The 16633-nt window shown below is 40.7% G+C and overlaps 1 protein-coding gene across 1 annotated transcript in view; it reads left to right on the top strand.

Annotated features, from left to right (window-relative positions):
* Nucleotides 1-3833: 3833 nt before the first annotated feature.
* The window catches only part of LOC309553330 (pendrin-like), a 38598-nt gene continuing 25798 nt past the window's right edge, over nucleotides 3834-16633 (top strand). Inside the window, exons 1-8 of the mRNA XM_082254390.1 lie at nucleotides 3834-3898; nucleotides 4125-4276; nucleotides 4936-5075; nucleotides 6328-6438; nucleotides 9009-9190; nucleotides 10530-10694; nucleotides 14600-14752; nucleotides 14844-14926. Of these exons, the coding sequence (XP_082110516.1) occupies nucleotides 4134-4276; nucleotides 4936-5075; nucleotides 6328-6438; nucleotides 9009-9190; nucleotides 10530-10694; nucleotides 14600-14752; nucleotides 14844-14926 (977 nt within the window). The 5' untranslated portion in view covers nucleotides 3834-3898; nucleotides 4125-4133. The remainder of the gene's footprint in view (nucleotides 3899-4124; nucleotides 4277-4935; nucleotides 5076-6327; nucleotides 6439-9008; nucleotides 9191-10529; nucleotides 10695-14599; nucleotides 14753-14843; nucleotides 14927-16633) is intronic.

Genomic DNA, 16633 nt, shown 5'->3' on the forward strand with positions numbered 1-16633 from the left:
TGCAAGATGGCCACTAAATGTCTTGAGTATATGGAAAGGCCAAAGGTCATTCCATTTCCTGCCTAAATCTGCTTTTTGACTATAAACACTGGATTGATGGCTCACTGTTGAAACAAGATTTGATAACATTTACTTAAAGCTTTAAAGAAGCATAGTGGGAATTAGAGGAATGGAAATTAAATTCCAGTGACTTCCCTACTGCGCAAGCCCCACCGATCCTGGGCCTTCTCTGCCCAAATTTGCGATAATTTCTGAAATAACACCTACTGGGCAAATTTGAGTGAAAGGAATTTTGCTGCTCCTAGCGAGGAGCAGACTTGGATTCAGAGGATTATGGATCTTTCAATCTCTTCTATAGCTCTTCTCAGGCCCTGTCACCAACTCTTTGTTCTGGGCCTAGGTGACTAGCCTAAGGAATTAGTCCAAAATCTAAACATCACTGATTCCATCTTGAATAGCAGTCGATTCACTTTACAAAGAGGCATATGCAGTCAGTGGGTTCAGATATAGGGCTTGACTAACCACACAGAATACTAGAGGAACAGCTTACACTGATCACTTTAATTTCATTTAGGGATCAGACACCACATAGACTTATTACTGGTCCAGTTTGCCTTCAACTCTTCTACTAAGAACCATATTGCCTTGGCTATTGAAGTGAATTCCCATGCAGGCCACACAACACTACCTAATGCTAGAATAAACCTTATTTTCCAAATCCATATTTCTGTACCCATGCCTCTGCAAAGGATATTGCATCATCCGCTTGCAGACTGGCACTTCTGGCCAGTCTGATGAAGATTCCTTGGCCAACTGCCTCTGAAGAAAAGCTGGGCTTTACAGAAAGGATCTTGCATCCCCCTGCTAGCATGAAGACACATCTGGCCAATCTCATGAAAGCTCCTTGGCCCACTGCTTTTGAGGCAGAGGTACCTCCCCTTAAACAAAACTAATTTGCTGCTTAGTACCTGAGCGTTAGTGACTAGAGATCCACCTAGTCAGTTTGAACAGTGCCAAAACATCTGTCTTTTTGTTTTTGGTCGCCTGATATGCAACTTGACATAGCATCTTGGTGGGCACGTCAGCTAACCACACTCCCCATACTGCACAGGATGGTCCTTATTGTGATTTTCTTTAGTCTGCCCCTCCTGGAAGCACCTTGAATGTATAGCGGTTTTCCTCATAGCCAGAGAGGACCTATCACTGTTGAAAGAACAAGTTGCCGATTTTTCTTTTGGGGAATGGTGAAGGTATTGAGGGCTGGAAAGTTTTACCATCCATACTGCCCGCGCATTCTTTTTCTTTTTGAGGATAGTATACCTACCTTACCTTCACCTTAATGATCATGGCTGGTCTCTGAGTAAGCTCATACACCAAGAATATGAGCTGCAGGTTTGTGGTCATAATAAATGCCTGGAAGTACTGGCTAGGACATTAGCAATAATACACTCTCAGTGGCCGCCCACAACCAATAGATGTGTAATAGACAAATTACTTAAGGCACTGTAAACTTAAGCAGAGCACTGAACTTCACTCCAGCATTTAGACATAACAGGTTAATGCAGCCATCGAGGTTTAGCAGCCAAAAGTAGGCATCAAACGCATAGCAGCCATACAACGCATAGCAGTCATTAATATTGAAGAATTACTAAATCATAAGCAGCACAAGGAAGGGTTAATATACCTCAGACCAATAGTTCTGGCAGGATAACCTACACTAGGCCACTGGTCTGCAAAAGGTTAAAAACAGCAAACCCAGGTATTGGAGCACTAAACAGTAATCCAACCTGCAGAGCCAGGCATCGCTGAGTTAACAGGAAAGACTCAACTTTGCACAGCAACACCTGTATAGCAGGCTATGCAGCAGACAAAACCAAACCTGTGAGGCAATAATGACAAACAGAACTATAACAGCAAGATACCCTATTTTGGCATCGGACACCCGCTCTGAACCAATCCCTATCCTACAGGGATCAACAGTGCAGGATTGTCCTGTTTTCAAAAACGATGAAGTCACATAATTTTCACGTGTAAACACACTCTACCTTCTCTTCACTGGCACTCAATGGGCCTCTACCCATTCACACTCCAATGTTGTATATATCTTGTTTTTTCCCCCTTTTTTTATTTCAATAAATATCATTATATTATAAATTACTATTTTTCTATATCTTTACTCCTGCCCATAAAATCCCCCCACCTGACTTGAGGCACCACAAACGACACATAAATTGTTGGGATGGTGGCAGAAAACTACTAACTAACTTCCAATACAAGATCCACAACCTTTATCTTTCAAGTGTCTGTTTTCAGCATTGAGCATAAGCCACATATATATGGATATATATATATACTGAACAAAATTATAAACGCAAAACGTGTTTTTGCCCCCCATTTTTCATGAGCTGAACTCAAAGATCTGAGAAAACCAGGATTCATTCATGAAGAGAACACCTCTCCAAAGTGCCAGACGCCATTGTATGTGAGCATTTGCTCACTCAAGTCGGTTACGGCGACGAACTGCAGTCAGGTCGAGACCCTGATGAGGACGACGAGCATGCAGATGAGTTTCGTTGAGACGGTTTCTGACAGTTTGTGCAGAAATACTTTTGTTATGCAAACCGATTGTTGTAGCTGCTGTCCGGGTGGCTGGTCTCAGACGATCTTGGAGGTGAAGATGCTGGATATGGAGGTCCTGGGCTGGTGTGGTTACACGTGGTCTGCGGTTGTGAGCCCGGTTGGATGTACTGCCAAATTCTCTGAAATGCTTTTGGAGCTTATGGGTAGAGAAATGAGCATTCAGCTCATGGGCAACAGCTCTGGGCAACAGCTCTGGTGGACATTACTGCAGTCAGCATGCCAATTGCACGCTCCCTCAAAACTTGCGACATCTGTGGCATTGTACTGTGTGATAAAACTGCACATTTTAGAGTGGCCTTTTATTGTGGCCAGCCTAAGGCACACCTGTGCAATAATCATGCTGTCTAATCAGCATCTTGATATGCCCTACCTGTGAGGTGGATGGATTATCTCGGCAAAGGAGAAGTGCTCACTAACACAAGACATATTTGTGAACAATATTTGAGAGAAAAAGTCTTAGATCTTTAAGTTCAGCTCATGAAAAATGGGAGCAAAAACAAGTGTTGTGTTTATAATTTTGTTCAGTATACGCACCCCAGTAGGGGAATTTTCTCAGCAAGGGTAATAGGTGTTACTGGGACAGCAAGTTCCAATGGGGTATCTTCCCAATGGGACTACAGACTGTACAAAAAATCCTTCCAAAAGTTCTGACCTTTCCCTAAGCTGGCCAAAATGAAAAAAAGGGTTTGTGGCTTTAAACATTCAGATATTGTTAAAATAAAAAAACTTAGGTTATGGTCTTTTTCGGTTAATTCAAAATTAGCAGACGTTGGGTTTTTTATGAAGCTTTTGCTGGGAGTAAATAGAGCAATTAAAATATATTGCAATTTAAAGACAAATATAATTTTTGACAGTGTATATTATTGTCACAAAGCTTAATAGTAGGAAAAATAAGTCAGTCTGGGATACAGGTGAAATATTGCATTGAACAGAATTTGGCAATAGTTCCATATGTCTGACAGTTTAAAACCAGCTATTTGAATTCATGTTGTAGTTATTTAAAATAATAAATGTTACAAAAGCACTTACATGAATAGCAATTGGTGCATTATATCCCACATAGAAGGAAGTAGGGTTAATGTAAGTGTGTGTGTGTGTGCGTGTGTGTGTGTGCCCTTGATGGCAAGTTTATTCTCACTCAAACTGGTGATGGGAGCCTCTGTTTTCCCATAAATAGAACTTCCCTTGGGCTGCAAGGACTATATAATGTGGATGGAGTAGTACAACTGACTATTGCTGGGGGCTGCTGCATTCACAGGTACATTAACTTACTGCATAACTGTTTGTTAGAGCTTTGAATATACATATATATATATGCATACATAACATGTCCAAGCACTTTGTTCTAAATCTATTGTATTGTGTACAGAAAAAAAGTAGCACCTTAGTTTCAAAGGTAGTATTGAGTTTCATCTTCGAAATAACAGAAATAACTGCATTATAATATTACTGCTTTAATATATTAACATGTAATATCTTTGTAGGTCTTTAAGATGGACCCAGGAGCGATGGATACACACACCCCTGGGTATCTTGTGGCACGATCTGTCTACTCTGATCCAGTTTTCCAAGAAGAAAATGAAAAGAAGGAAATTATTAAGAAAACCATGCAGGAACGGTTTCAAAAGAATTGCAGGTTGTTATTGCTCCAGTTATTCTGCACTTGGACTTGGATGTGGTGCCATGGAATACAGTGTTGTTATTGCCAGGAAGCAATATATTATATTATGCTAAACTACAATTTATAGCTAAAGAAAAGAGGCAGAATTAACAACTTGGTATAAGAGTTACAAACTAACAGTGTTAGAAAAACAGGTATCTTCACCTGACCACAAGCTCTATAAATCTTGTACAGAATCATGTAGTCATTTACCTTCTGAGAAAAAGATACTGGTGGTGATCTAAAAAAAAAGCTTTGACATTTTCTTGTATGTTCACATTATATATATTATAGAATGATGTGTTTTCCATGCCCTATAAATGTTTATATTTTAATGTGGATACCCTTTACCATCAGCTAATTGGATTATATATTTTCATTTGTTATTGCATTTTTGAGCAATTTTGGTAACCAACTAAACATCGGATTTTTTTTTCTTTATTTGAGCTTAAAAAGAAATGCAAACTCTTGATTGGCTACATTGGTTTACTGACTTAATAGCAAAAAAAACTAAAAAAAAATTATTTTTTATTTTTAAGCATTGACATAATTTCTGGAAATAAAATAATGAAATAATTTGGTATTGTTTATGGATATGGAAAATGTATTTATTGACTTATGTTTGTGTCTGGCAGCTGTACATCTAGAAAGGCTCTTTTGATTGTCAAGTCATTTTTCCCAGTTCTGGACTGGCTGCCAAAATACAGATGGAAAGAATGGATTGTAAATGACATCATTTCTGGAGTCAGCACAGGTCTTGTTGGCACATTGCAAGGCGAGTATAAATTATGTCTGAAAGAAACACTTTCACTTTTGGGAGAATAAAATTGAATTTACTTGTTTGAAAAGAGAAAACAAACCAGGGACATTGTATAAATTAAAAAAAAAAACTACAAGTCTACTGCAATATTTCTGCCAAAACGACAAAAGCTTTAGCAATAGCCAGTAGGATGGCGTTAATATTATTTTATAATTTATAGATCTTTGGGCATATCTGGACTTATTTTTCCTGTTTTGAGCAGTGCTTATTAAAAGTCCTCTCAGTTTCAAACCATGTTGTTCATTCGCCACTGTGCTAACCACTACATTTAACAAAGAAATGCACTTAATTATAGTAATGATTTAGCACGTATCAATGTTGGGTGAAATCTGTTTGGTTACTAGAGGAAACAGTACACCAATACTCTTTTTACTATCCTTGATACTTCAACAATCCAATAGCATGCTGGTAGATTCATTAACTTTCTACCAAACGTACATTATTGTGTACTTGAAAGTAGTAGGGACATAAGATTGTGGGTCCCTGAAGGAACAGCTTCTTTCAGGGTCCGTTTAAAGAACTTCATAGTTTGATGGCACTGTGGGAAAACATAAATACATAATAAGATAAGCTTTTTTTTTAAGGATAATACATAGATCACCTTGTGCTGTAGTTTTTTTTTTTTTTTTTACAGACTCTGTAGAGCATGGGAATGACCTTCCCATATCACTCTACAAATGGTTGGACTTTAAAACCAACCATTTGTAGAGTGATATGGGAAGGTCATTCCTTGCCTCCCTTTATATTCTTCCTGTTTTTATTGTTCTATAGTATATATATATATATATATATACTGTATATATATATATATATATATATATATATATATATATATATATATATATATATATATGGATGTGGATGTGGATAATTGTCCATAGAACTGATTCCTACTATTTTACAAACATGTAATTCCATGATGCATGTGCCTTTAGGCTGTGCTGTGCCCCGTAGTGTTAAGAATGACTGAAGACGTTAGAAGATTCACATACAATACTTTACTGGCAGCCTGATCTTTTGTAGACCTTACAGGAAGCCACAAAGTACAGTCAAGGGGATCAAATCTAGGTTCGGGTTGGCTGTAGAAAGAAAATAGAACAAGTGCAAGGCTTTAAGTAATAGTCAGTACATATGAACAATTCATTCTTAGCCAAAATGATTTTAGACATCCATTAGCAACAAGCTGATAATTAATATATATTTCCAGGCTTGGCCTTCGCATTACTCGCTGCTGTTCCTGTCGGATATGGTCTCTACTCTTCTTTCTTCCCCATTCTCACATACTTTATCTTGGGAACATCCAAGCATATCTCGGTTGGTAAGTTGTATTGATCTCTGTTCACACTTCATTTTGCTATAATGCTATTATAGTAATTGTCTCCATGGCAGGGTTGGCAGACCCGTATTTATTATAGCAAACTGCTGTATATTCAAATGCTCTTTTCTTACGGACAGATTCACTTTAAAACTGTATTGCATATTTTGCTATATCTTATACAATGGAAAATCTTTTCTACGTGGAAGATGCACATTTGCATTGTTGTGAAGTTTGTAATCAAATACTGCTATATACGCAATAGGAATATTGTTGTGTTAATTTACTAAGGAATTAGTGAATATTCTTTTTGTGACTTTTTGTGAAGTTAAGTGAACATTTACTTTGCAAAAAACACCCAATCATGTGCAAGGAAAAAAAAATGTTTTGCTTGCAGCTAATGGGATGATTGAAGTCAGCCAAGCTTTACCATGTTCATTAGGCTAAATGGATTTATATTTAGTTTAATGAATAGGGGGAAGCCAGGGCCGGACTGGGAATAAAATTCAGCCCTGGAAATAATTTCATATCAGCCCCATAGCATTATTATACCAGCCCAACAGCATAACGTCATTATTTTCTTGTTCATTAAAGGGAAAACCATGCATTTGAAGGTCACATTTGAAGAGTGTATTATATATAGATAAGACAGATATGAAAGCACATAGGGCTTTATATAAGAGCAAATTCCGGTTAAAAGTGGTGCGGACATGGTACAGAAGGTACAACAAAAATGGGGGAACCTATGCTTAGGAATATTAAAATCAATACACTAAATAGTGAAGAGACTTATTAGGCTGCTGCTGATAAAATGAAAAAGTTCCCTTAAAGTGACTGTGTACAAATGTATCAGCGCTGCTCTAAGATGTAATAGATAGGTGCAATTATTTGATGTGGCGTGAATTCACTTCACTCACTCACTAAAACATAAATAAACCGTGCAAATATTGCAATAATGATTAAAACCTATGATGCAATTCAGAGGCTGTGGACATTGTACAGGAGATGCAGGGGCTGCAGGCATGGCACAGGAGATGCAGAGGCTGCGGACATGGTACAGGAGATGCAGAGTCTGTGTGGACATGGCACAGGAGGACATGTCAGAAGATGCAGACATGGTACAGGAGATGCAGGGGCTGCGGGCATGGTACAGGAGATGCAGGGGCTGCGGGCAGGGTACAGGAGTTGCAGGGGCTGTAGGCACGGTACAGGAGATGCAGGGGCTGCAGGCATGGTACAGGAGATGCAGGGGCTGCGGGCATGGTACAGGAGATGCAGGGGCTGCGGGCATGGTATAAGAGAGGCAGAGGCTGCGAGCATGGTACAGGAGGACATGTCAGAGACTGCGAGCATGGTACAGGAGATGCAGGGGCTGCAGCCACGGTACAGGAGATGCAGAGGCTGCGGACATGGTAAAGGAGATGCAGGGGCTGCGGGCATGGTACAGGAGATGCAGGGGCTGTGGGCATGGTACAGGAGATGCAGAGGCTGCGAGCATGGTACAGGAGGACATGTCAGAGGCTGCGGGCATGGTACAGGAGATGTCAGAGGCTGCCAGCATGGTACAGGAGATGCAGAGGCTGCGGATATGGTACAGGGGATGCAGAGTCTGCAGGCATGGTACAGGAGATGCAGTGGCTGCGGGTATGGTACAGGAGATGCAGGGCCTGCGGGCATGGTAGGGGAGATGCAGGGGCTGCAGACATGGTACAGAAGATGCAGGGGCTGCGGGCATGGTACAGGAGATGCAGGGGCTGCAGAGAGGTCTTACTTACCGATCTGTGTGGTGCCTTACATTTAAAGAAAGGCACCCCCCCACGCCATCACGTCACTGCACTTGCACCGTCTGCCCGAGAATGGCCGAGCATGTATGGGCTTTCCAGAGCGGCGGCGCCACATGCGCAGTTCAGATGTCGGGCCGGCAGCAGCCATTTTTTTACGGGTGCCACTGACCTTCAAGAAGCCCTAAGGCAGGGGGACTTCTCTGCCTCCTGGGAAATTTCCTGGTATCCCGGTAGGCCAGTCTGGCCCTGGGTGAAGCTTTGCCAACTTCAGTCATCCAATCATGTGCAGGCAGAAATTCAGTTTTTTTGTAAATTTTGCTTGTAAAGTGAATTTTTACTTAGCTACACTTCATTCACTAAGGTTAGCCATACACGGAGCAATTTTCTTTCCTGCAACCATGGGTTACAGGAAAAGAATGGCACGATTCCCCCATCAACACAGACAGTGTTGATGCCGGAATCCCTCCTGCTGGGCCATTGTCTTTTCCTGGCGGGGGAGGTCAGGGGAAGCTTTCCCCACCAGGAGAACATAGTGATTATTGCTAATGGCTATAACAGCTGCTAGCGATAATCAAAGGTAAAACCCAGCATGCTGGTTGTAACCAGGTTGATTGATTCAGCCTGCCCATACATGATTCAAATCTCAGCAGGTTCCTTCTGGACCCACCAAGATTCAGACCATGTATGCCCTGCCTAATTGAAAATTCACTTTGCAAAGTGAACACGCTTTACTACTTTAGTAAACCAATGCCTATATAATACTTAACATGTGTCTGTATGTATCAACAGGACCATTTCCTGTAACCAGCTTGATGGTGGGAACAGTTGTTCTTAGTATGGTCCCTGATGCTAAATTTGTCATGCAAAGTAACACAACTGGATTGAACTCGACTGTGATAGACACAGCAGCCCGAGACGCAGCCAGAATTATTGTTTCAGGGACTCTGAGTTTCCTGATTGGAATTATTCAGGTAATATATCTTGGTCAGCAATGGTCAGCAATGCCTAAAGTGGAACTTTACCCATAACAGTTTGATAAGAATGAATGTTATTTAACAAAAGAACATACATTCCACATTAATAATTATGCTACCAAAATTAGTGTGTGCTATAAATTGCCTTCAGTATTGTTTCTTTTTCTTCTTGCTGGAGGCTACCATTTTGTTAAAGCTCAAATAAATAATTTTCCTTTGTTGGAGTTCTCCGCCTCTCCTTGGTCTCAGAAACTATATGTCATTTTCTACAATTAAAATATGTACATTTCCAGCCTTGATTGTATGTCTTGGCTCAGATAGAGAGGCAGTCTGACAGAAGCTTTACAGTGCTGAAGTTCACAGCCTGCCCATGGGGGAGAAAGGAGAGAATATCTGGGAGATAAGATAAGACACTAAGCTTTTATGTTTAACTGTTTTGTGTATCCCTGGCAGCAAAATCTGTCCTGTCACCTTTTCTATTCCTTTTTCTCTTTCAATAATCTGTGTTCACTCAGCACAGTCTGTGTCATTCCTGTTGTTTTCTTCCCCCTTCAGCAGCAGTAAATCTTAAAGCAGTCAGCAGATCAGCCTCTAGTGGGTCTGATTTTAGGTGCAGGGCTGAGAATTCACAACAACTGAGCTGTGCAGAGCAGGGTGAGACAGCGCATTACTGGATTTTAAACAGTATAGGCACTTATGTTTAATGTTTCACATGGCTATACCTGCAAAAGGGCTCCAGCATTAAGTGATCTATCATGATTTAATTTTCTGAATAAAGTTTAACTTTACTATGTGTGTTTCATTATATACTATACTTTATATATATATATATATATATATATATATATATATATATATATATATTAGCATAATAGCATTTTTTGTCTCATAGTCCCCTAAAATTGGTAATGACGTAGAACAAAATGCTTCTTATTTATTAAGCCTTGGATTAATTTCAGCCAAAAGCTTCACAGGGGCAGTATTTCATTACATCATTGTACAATAAAGGCAATTTTATTAAGGCGCTGTAAATCTGTTAAACTCTAGCTACCAATCAGACTTCAGCTTCATATAGTCAGATGAGTGAAAGATGATTTATAATTGGTTGCTATGAGTCGAGGAACATTTTTCTTTGCCATTTTAAATAATTTCATAAGGATAGCACACTACACTGTCTACAGCTTACAATACTTTTCTCCTTGCTGTCCTTTAGTATTAGACAACAGTTGATTAAATCCTGAGTGTATAAACCAAGGGGACATTTGTTTGATTTTGTGTGTCTGTACCCTTCAGCAATCTTCCACTCTAAATCGTTGCTCTATTTGTGTCTTTCCAGCTTGTCTTTGGAATCTTGCAGATTGGCTTCATTGTCAGGTACCTGGCTGACCCTCTGGTGGGTGGTTTCACCACAGCAGCTGCTTTTCAAGTGTTTGTCACCCAAATCAAACAAGTACTCAATGTACCAACCAACAACTACAATGGAGTACTCTCTATAATATATGTAAGTTTGTGAACGTTTCGATAAATTTTATAAAAATGCAATATATCAATTACACACTAAGCAAAATGATAGATTTTCCTCTGTAGATCGGTGAACTGTATATACAAATGTTTATCCAGCATTTTATCTGCCTGGCATTATGGAGCCATGGAGTACTTATGATCTGCTAAGCAGTTTTATGATCTTTGGCTAGTTAGGTCTGTTTTTCCAGTGGCAAACGATCAGCTTCTTTACTTTTCAAACAAAAAAAACAAACACCTAAATAGTTGTTAGGTTAAACATGCACAGTGGTATCATCATTATTTCAATTAGTTTGAACACCTGCCTGCCCTGCAGAATGACCATAGGATTATTTGCATACATTTCACAGGGAGCATTTCCTGAAGTCTCCCTACTTTTCAGCAAAGTACCTCCTGTGGTACACTATGTCCTGACCAGAACCAGAAGCCTAATGCTGTTGAAACCCCATTGGTACAAAACTATCCATGGGCAAGTGTCCTGGTTCAGTAAAGCTAATGCAAGGCATGTGTGCAATTCACTTCCAAGCAAAAATAGCATTTGCCCCAAAGTCCTTTCTTCTATTGAAAAGGCTCTTATAATATTTCTTTACATAATTTTGTGTCACCACAAGTATAAATTATTATTCAATAATGTCAATGCTGGAGGAAAGAAGTGTAGTAAGGTGGTGGTGATCCATAAATGTCAGGAACTAAATTCTCTGCAGAATTACAAGGAACAGTGCCTAGCTATTTTCTTGACCCATATCTTAGGCAATAAAGGCATAGGTCATCTGCACCAAAAAACTGCCTATGCGGGTAAGGGTTGCCTGTAGATAAAAACAAAGTTAAATAATTGCCCTTGATATAGATGTAGGCCATTTACATATCTCATGAAGCCCGACTGAAAAACTCCCAGGGATCGCATCATCCGATCCTGTGCTAGTAGACTGCTAGCTGTTACTGTTCACCGCCACCACCATCACAGCAGTGAACTCTCAAACATTGAGCTCAGAGCTAGTGCATCAGGGGACACAAAGTGCATGTGAGTTTGAATCAGAGCTCACTCTAGGACGGTGGAGGTGAAAAGTAACAGCTGGGCACCGCCTAATAACACCCTAGGACGGAACAAGGCAGGACGGGATGATGCGATTTCTGGGAGTGTTTCAGTCAGACCTCAGGACTCGGTACATAAATGGCCTACATCTTTAGCAAGGGCTTTATTCAACCTTGGTCAAAAACTGCATAGTTTTTTTAATTCACAGATGCCCCTTACCTGCAAAGGAGGTTTTTTGGTGAACCGTACAAACAAATGGCTGCCACCCTAACCTATAGTTTTTTGGTGAACCATGCCTTTAAATCAAAGTAATTGAAGCATGCATTGAGGGTAATTCATGAAAAAGGAGATAATGTCCACAGCAATCAGTCCGTTTTCATCTTTCAACTACAATAATCAAACAAGACATATTAATAAATCCTATAGGTAACAGTTCCACTGTTGCTAAATTTTTACTTGTTGTATTTTTCCGACATTACCTCCAGTGTGAAGCCTATGTGCAATTTGCTAGTTTATATAACTGCTGTAGGCAAATTGTGGCAGATTAGATGGAAATACAATTCTGTCCATTGAGGGGATGTTGTCTTTATCTCCTTAAAGATCTTGGTTTTGGTTGCAGCCAGGGCAGCTACATTTTAAAAATTATATAGTCTAGAAATGCAGCTGTCATAGCTATGGGAACCGCATGTTGGGGTCATCATGGGATGGGATGACATATCATTCCTGTATTTTCACCTAGTGATAATTCTTGTGATGGAATATGATGGCCAATGGAGAGGATGAGCTCTACAACATAGACACAACTGGTTGTGCAAAAAAAATGGCAAACACTCCAACCTATAACTAGCCTTTACAGCAAGGAGTTGCGCAAGAAAGGGCAATGCACATTGCAAACAAACAAAATATTACCCAGCACACTTACCAGCCAACCTGCAAAAAAACCAAAATGAATGACCCTGTCTAACAGTTTATGTTAAAAACAGAGGGTTTTGTTTGCACACATTTGCAATATATGCATAAGTCGCAGTGCCCACTGCAAGAGACCACTGTATATACTGTGTTTTCTAACTGTAATATTTTGAGAGTGGCCATAGTAGGAGCACATTTAACAATGAATAGGTTAAGGGCAGGTGTGCCTGGAGGGAGGGGACAGGGATGTTCGAAGCGCCTAGCAAAGGCACAATGGCAGCATAGGCATCCAGTGTCCCTGCACCCAATTCAACCAACTGTAGAAAAAAAACTGAAAAAATAGAACCGGTTGTGCAATCTTGCTGCTTTCTTGGAAAGCCCAGAACAATAAAGGACAAATTATCTGGAAAAATGAGTGAGGCAATCTTTGGCAAGAACTTTCTTAAACTTTGGGGGAGATTTACTAAAACTGGTGCACACAGAATCTGGTGCAGCTGTGCATAGTAACCAATCAGCTTCCAGGTTTTAGGGCTCTTTCACACGGGCGTTCCTTTTTTTTTTGCCCGATCAGGTCCTTTTTTTTTTTTTTTGTAACGGACACGGATGACACTTGTGTCATCCGGTCCGTATGTCCGTTTTTCATCCCATCCGTTTGCGGATGAAAAACTGACATAATGCATGTCTATGTAAATACGGATGTCTGCGGATGACACCACTGACATCCGTTTTTGCTTCCGTTCCGTTTTTTGAAAGGAAGAAAAAATAGGGTTCTCCTCCGTTCAAAAAAACTGAACTGAACTGAACTGAACTGAACTGACAAAAAACGGATGTCAGAGGATGATCATCCGATGACATCCGTATTTACATAGAGATACATTATGTCCGTTTTTCATCCGCAAACGGATGGGATGAAAAACGGACATACGGAACGCCCGTGTGAAAGAGCCCTTATTGTCAAAGCTTAAGGGCTCTTTCACACGGGCGTTCCTTTTTTTTTGCCCGATCAGGTCCTTTTTTTTTTTTTGTAACGGACACGGATGACACTTGTGTCATCCGGTCCGTATGTCCGTTTTTCATCCCATCCGTTTGCGGATGAAAAACTGACATAATGCATATCTATGTAAAAACGGATGTCTGCGGATGACACCACTGACATCCGTTTTTGCTTCAGTTCCGTTTTTTGAAAGGAAGAAAAAATAGGGTTCTCCTCCGTTCAAAAAAACTGAACTGAACTGACAAAAAACGGATGTCAGAGGATGATCATCCTCTGACATCCGTATTTACATAGAGATACATTATGTCCGTTTTTCATCCGCAAACGGATGGGATGAAAAACGGACATACGGAACGCCCGTGTGAAAGAGCCCTAAGGGTCCTTTCACACTGGCTTTCTGCCCAATCGATACTCCGATCCCTGCTATGCAGGCAGATGATGTGCCTGTCAGATCCCCGCTCTCCTCTATGGGAGATCGGATGAAAACAGAACACCTGTCTGTTTTATCCGATCTTATCTGATCTGATTCTCCAGATGGATTGAAAATAGGGTTTCCATCCATTTGGATTACATGGTCAGGATCGGATCGGATATCGGCGGGTGTCAGTGGAGATGACATCCACCGCTTCATAGAGGTGAAAAACTGACAGGCGGACCTGACCGGAAAGCCCGTGTGAAAAGACCCTTACTGAATAAGCTGAAGTTAGAACTGATTGGTTACTATGCACGGCTGAACCAGTTTATGTGCGCACAAGTTTTAGTAAATATCCCCTTTGTGTTTACTAATAAATATTTTGTAGACCCTAGAGACAAAATGCTTACAGGTTCTCAGTGGCAAAGTCAGCCCCCATAACATCCACTCATAATGTAACATGCACTGGTATTCACTAGAAATATTGGATGAAACCAGTTCAAGCTAAGTAATTTTTGTTCATTTGTTTTTCTACAGACAATTAGGGATATATTTGTAAATATTTCAAAAACGAATATTGCTGATCTGATTGCTGGGCTCCTGACTTTTGTTGTGTGTGTGGTGGTTAAAGAAATCAATGATCGCTACAAACACATACTTCGTGTACCTATCCCTATAGAAGTCTTGGTGGTATGTATTTTAGCGTTTAATGATATTGTAAGAGGTTGAAATAAAAAATGACTGTTTGTACTTATTCCTTCAATTTTGTTTTCAAAAACAGACCATAGTGGCTACTGGAATTTCATATGGTGCTAACCTGGCGCAGAAATACAACGCAGGCATTGTGAAAACAATTCCTAGTGGGTAAGTGCAGTCATTGTTTATCACCTCTATGCTGTGGCATTGGTGTGATGCTGCAGCTGTCCTATGTCAGCTCTAAGCCTTAAAACTGAGAGATCACATGACAGCTGATCGCTAAGTTCTCGGTCTGCTCAGTCACTGCTGTCCACTCTTCTCCAGCGCCGGGCAGGAGCAGCTGGCTCTGGCTCTCAGCTTTAACCTGAGAGGTGGAGCCAGCTGTCATTCAGGCAGCCGGGTGGTTCCCGACAATATTGTAAGGACCCTTCTAAAGCCTGGAGCGGCTTTGCCACATCAGCTGCTATCAGCTACCTTACGGTCACAGGAGAGCAATAGGATGTGCACTAATGTAACCCACAGAAGAAAACATATGGTGCATATTCACCTCTATGCTACAGCGTCTTTTGACACTGCAACTGTCAAATGCAGGCTCTAAGACCAAGAACTGAGCCATCAAATGATCACTGATTGTCTGTTTGGTGTGGAGAGCATAAATCCATATAGGTATTTAAAACCTAGATTGTGTGTATTATATTTCCACGTCCCTGTGTATCAGTATAAATCACAACATTCCTACTTGGCAGCCATGGACTTTTTTGTGGAACATATAGATACAACATAGGTACTACATTCTATAAAAACAATCTTTTATTTGTATACGTTAAAACATCACAAATAAAACTGGTGTTTCTTTTGGGATTCAAAAAATGTATAAATCCAAAGCAATCCACACGTAAATAACATATCTACAGTCATGGGCGTCCACAAGGAGGGACAAGTACCCCCACCCTGGAAATTTCCTGGCCTTCTCTAAGAGGGGAATCTATGGGGACCCTGCTCTAAAGGGGGATCTATGGGGGACCCTGGCCTGCCCTAAAGGGGATCTATGGGGATCCTGGCCTGCTCTAAAGGGGGTCTTTAATGGATCAACCAACACCCCGACCGGGTACCTGCGTTGACGGATGCGCCTAGTGCTTCCCGAGGGCTCCAAGCACTCCACCAGACACCATAACCACGACAGACCCCACAAACCGCCGCAGCTTGGTTAGGGTCTCACCGTCTCCTACCCACCCTGGACCTATGACAAGGCTCCAGGTTCCGTGGGTGAACCTCTCTTTCCCCAGAGAGTGAAGCAGGAACAAGCTCTTACAAAAGCTCTTACAAGAGCTTAGTGATTATCCAAGGGAGTATGAAGAGCATTGCAATCACTTGTAGTAGATCCCCCCAATAAGAGACAGGACTCTCGATTGAGGGTGAAGTATGACTCAAAACTTTAATGGTACAGCTGCTCTTTTATATAGTTGTCCCCTTGTTGGGGACAGGACATGACATTCACAATCCAATAGAAACAGGGTTTTACACTCAGTCATTCCCATACAGTGTACACAATCCCTCTCCTCTGGCTGATTACAGTATCATATGCAGATGAAAGTGTATATAGGAACTAAACTAATTATCTAGCCACCTGGACAGAACAATGTGAGGTCATTAACATTTAACAATGGGACAGACACAATCCACATTCCATTTCAATACACAAACAATAGGGAAGCCTGTCAATGACAGTCTGTGTATCTCTCTCACAGACAAGCACACATAATACACATTATCTAGGAGGCAATGGTCTATAACAGTCTAAGTCTTCCAGTGTAAAGTGGGAATAAATCTTCATATTTCTATATGAAGATATTGCTGACAAATATTACTATCCCA

This window comes from Pelophylax lessonae, assembly GCF_965119305.1.
Source record: "Pelophylax lessonae genome assembly, chromosome: 4".
Classification (NCBI taxonomy): Eukaryota; Metazoa; Chordata; class Amphibia; order Anura; family Ranidae; genus Pelophylax; species Pelophylax lessonae.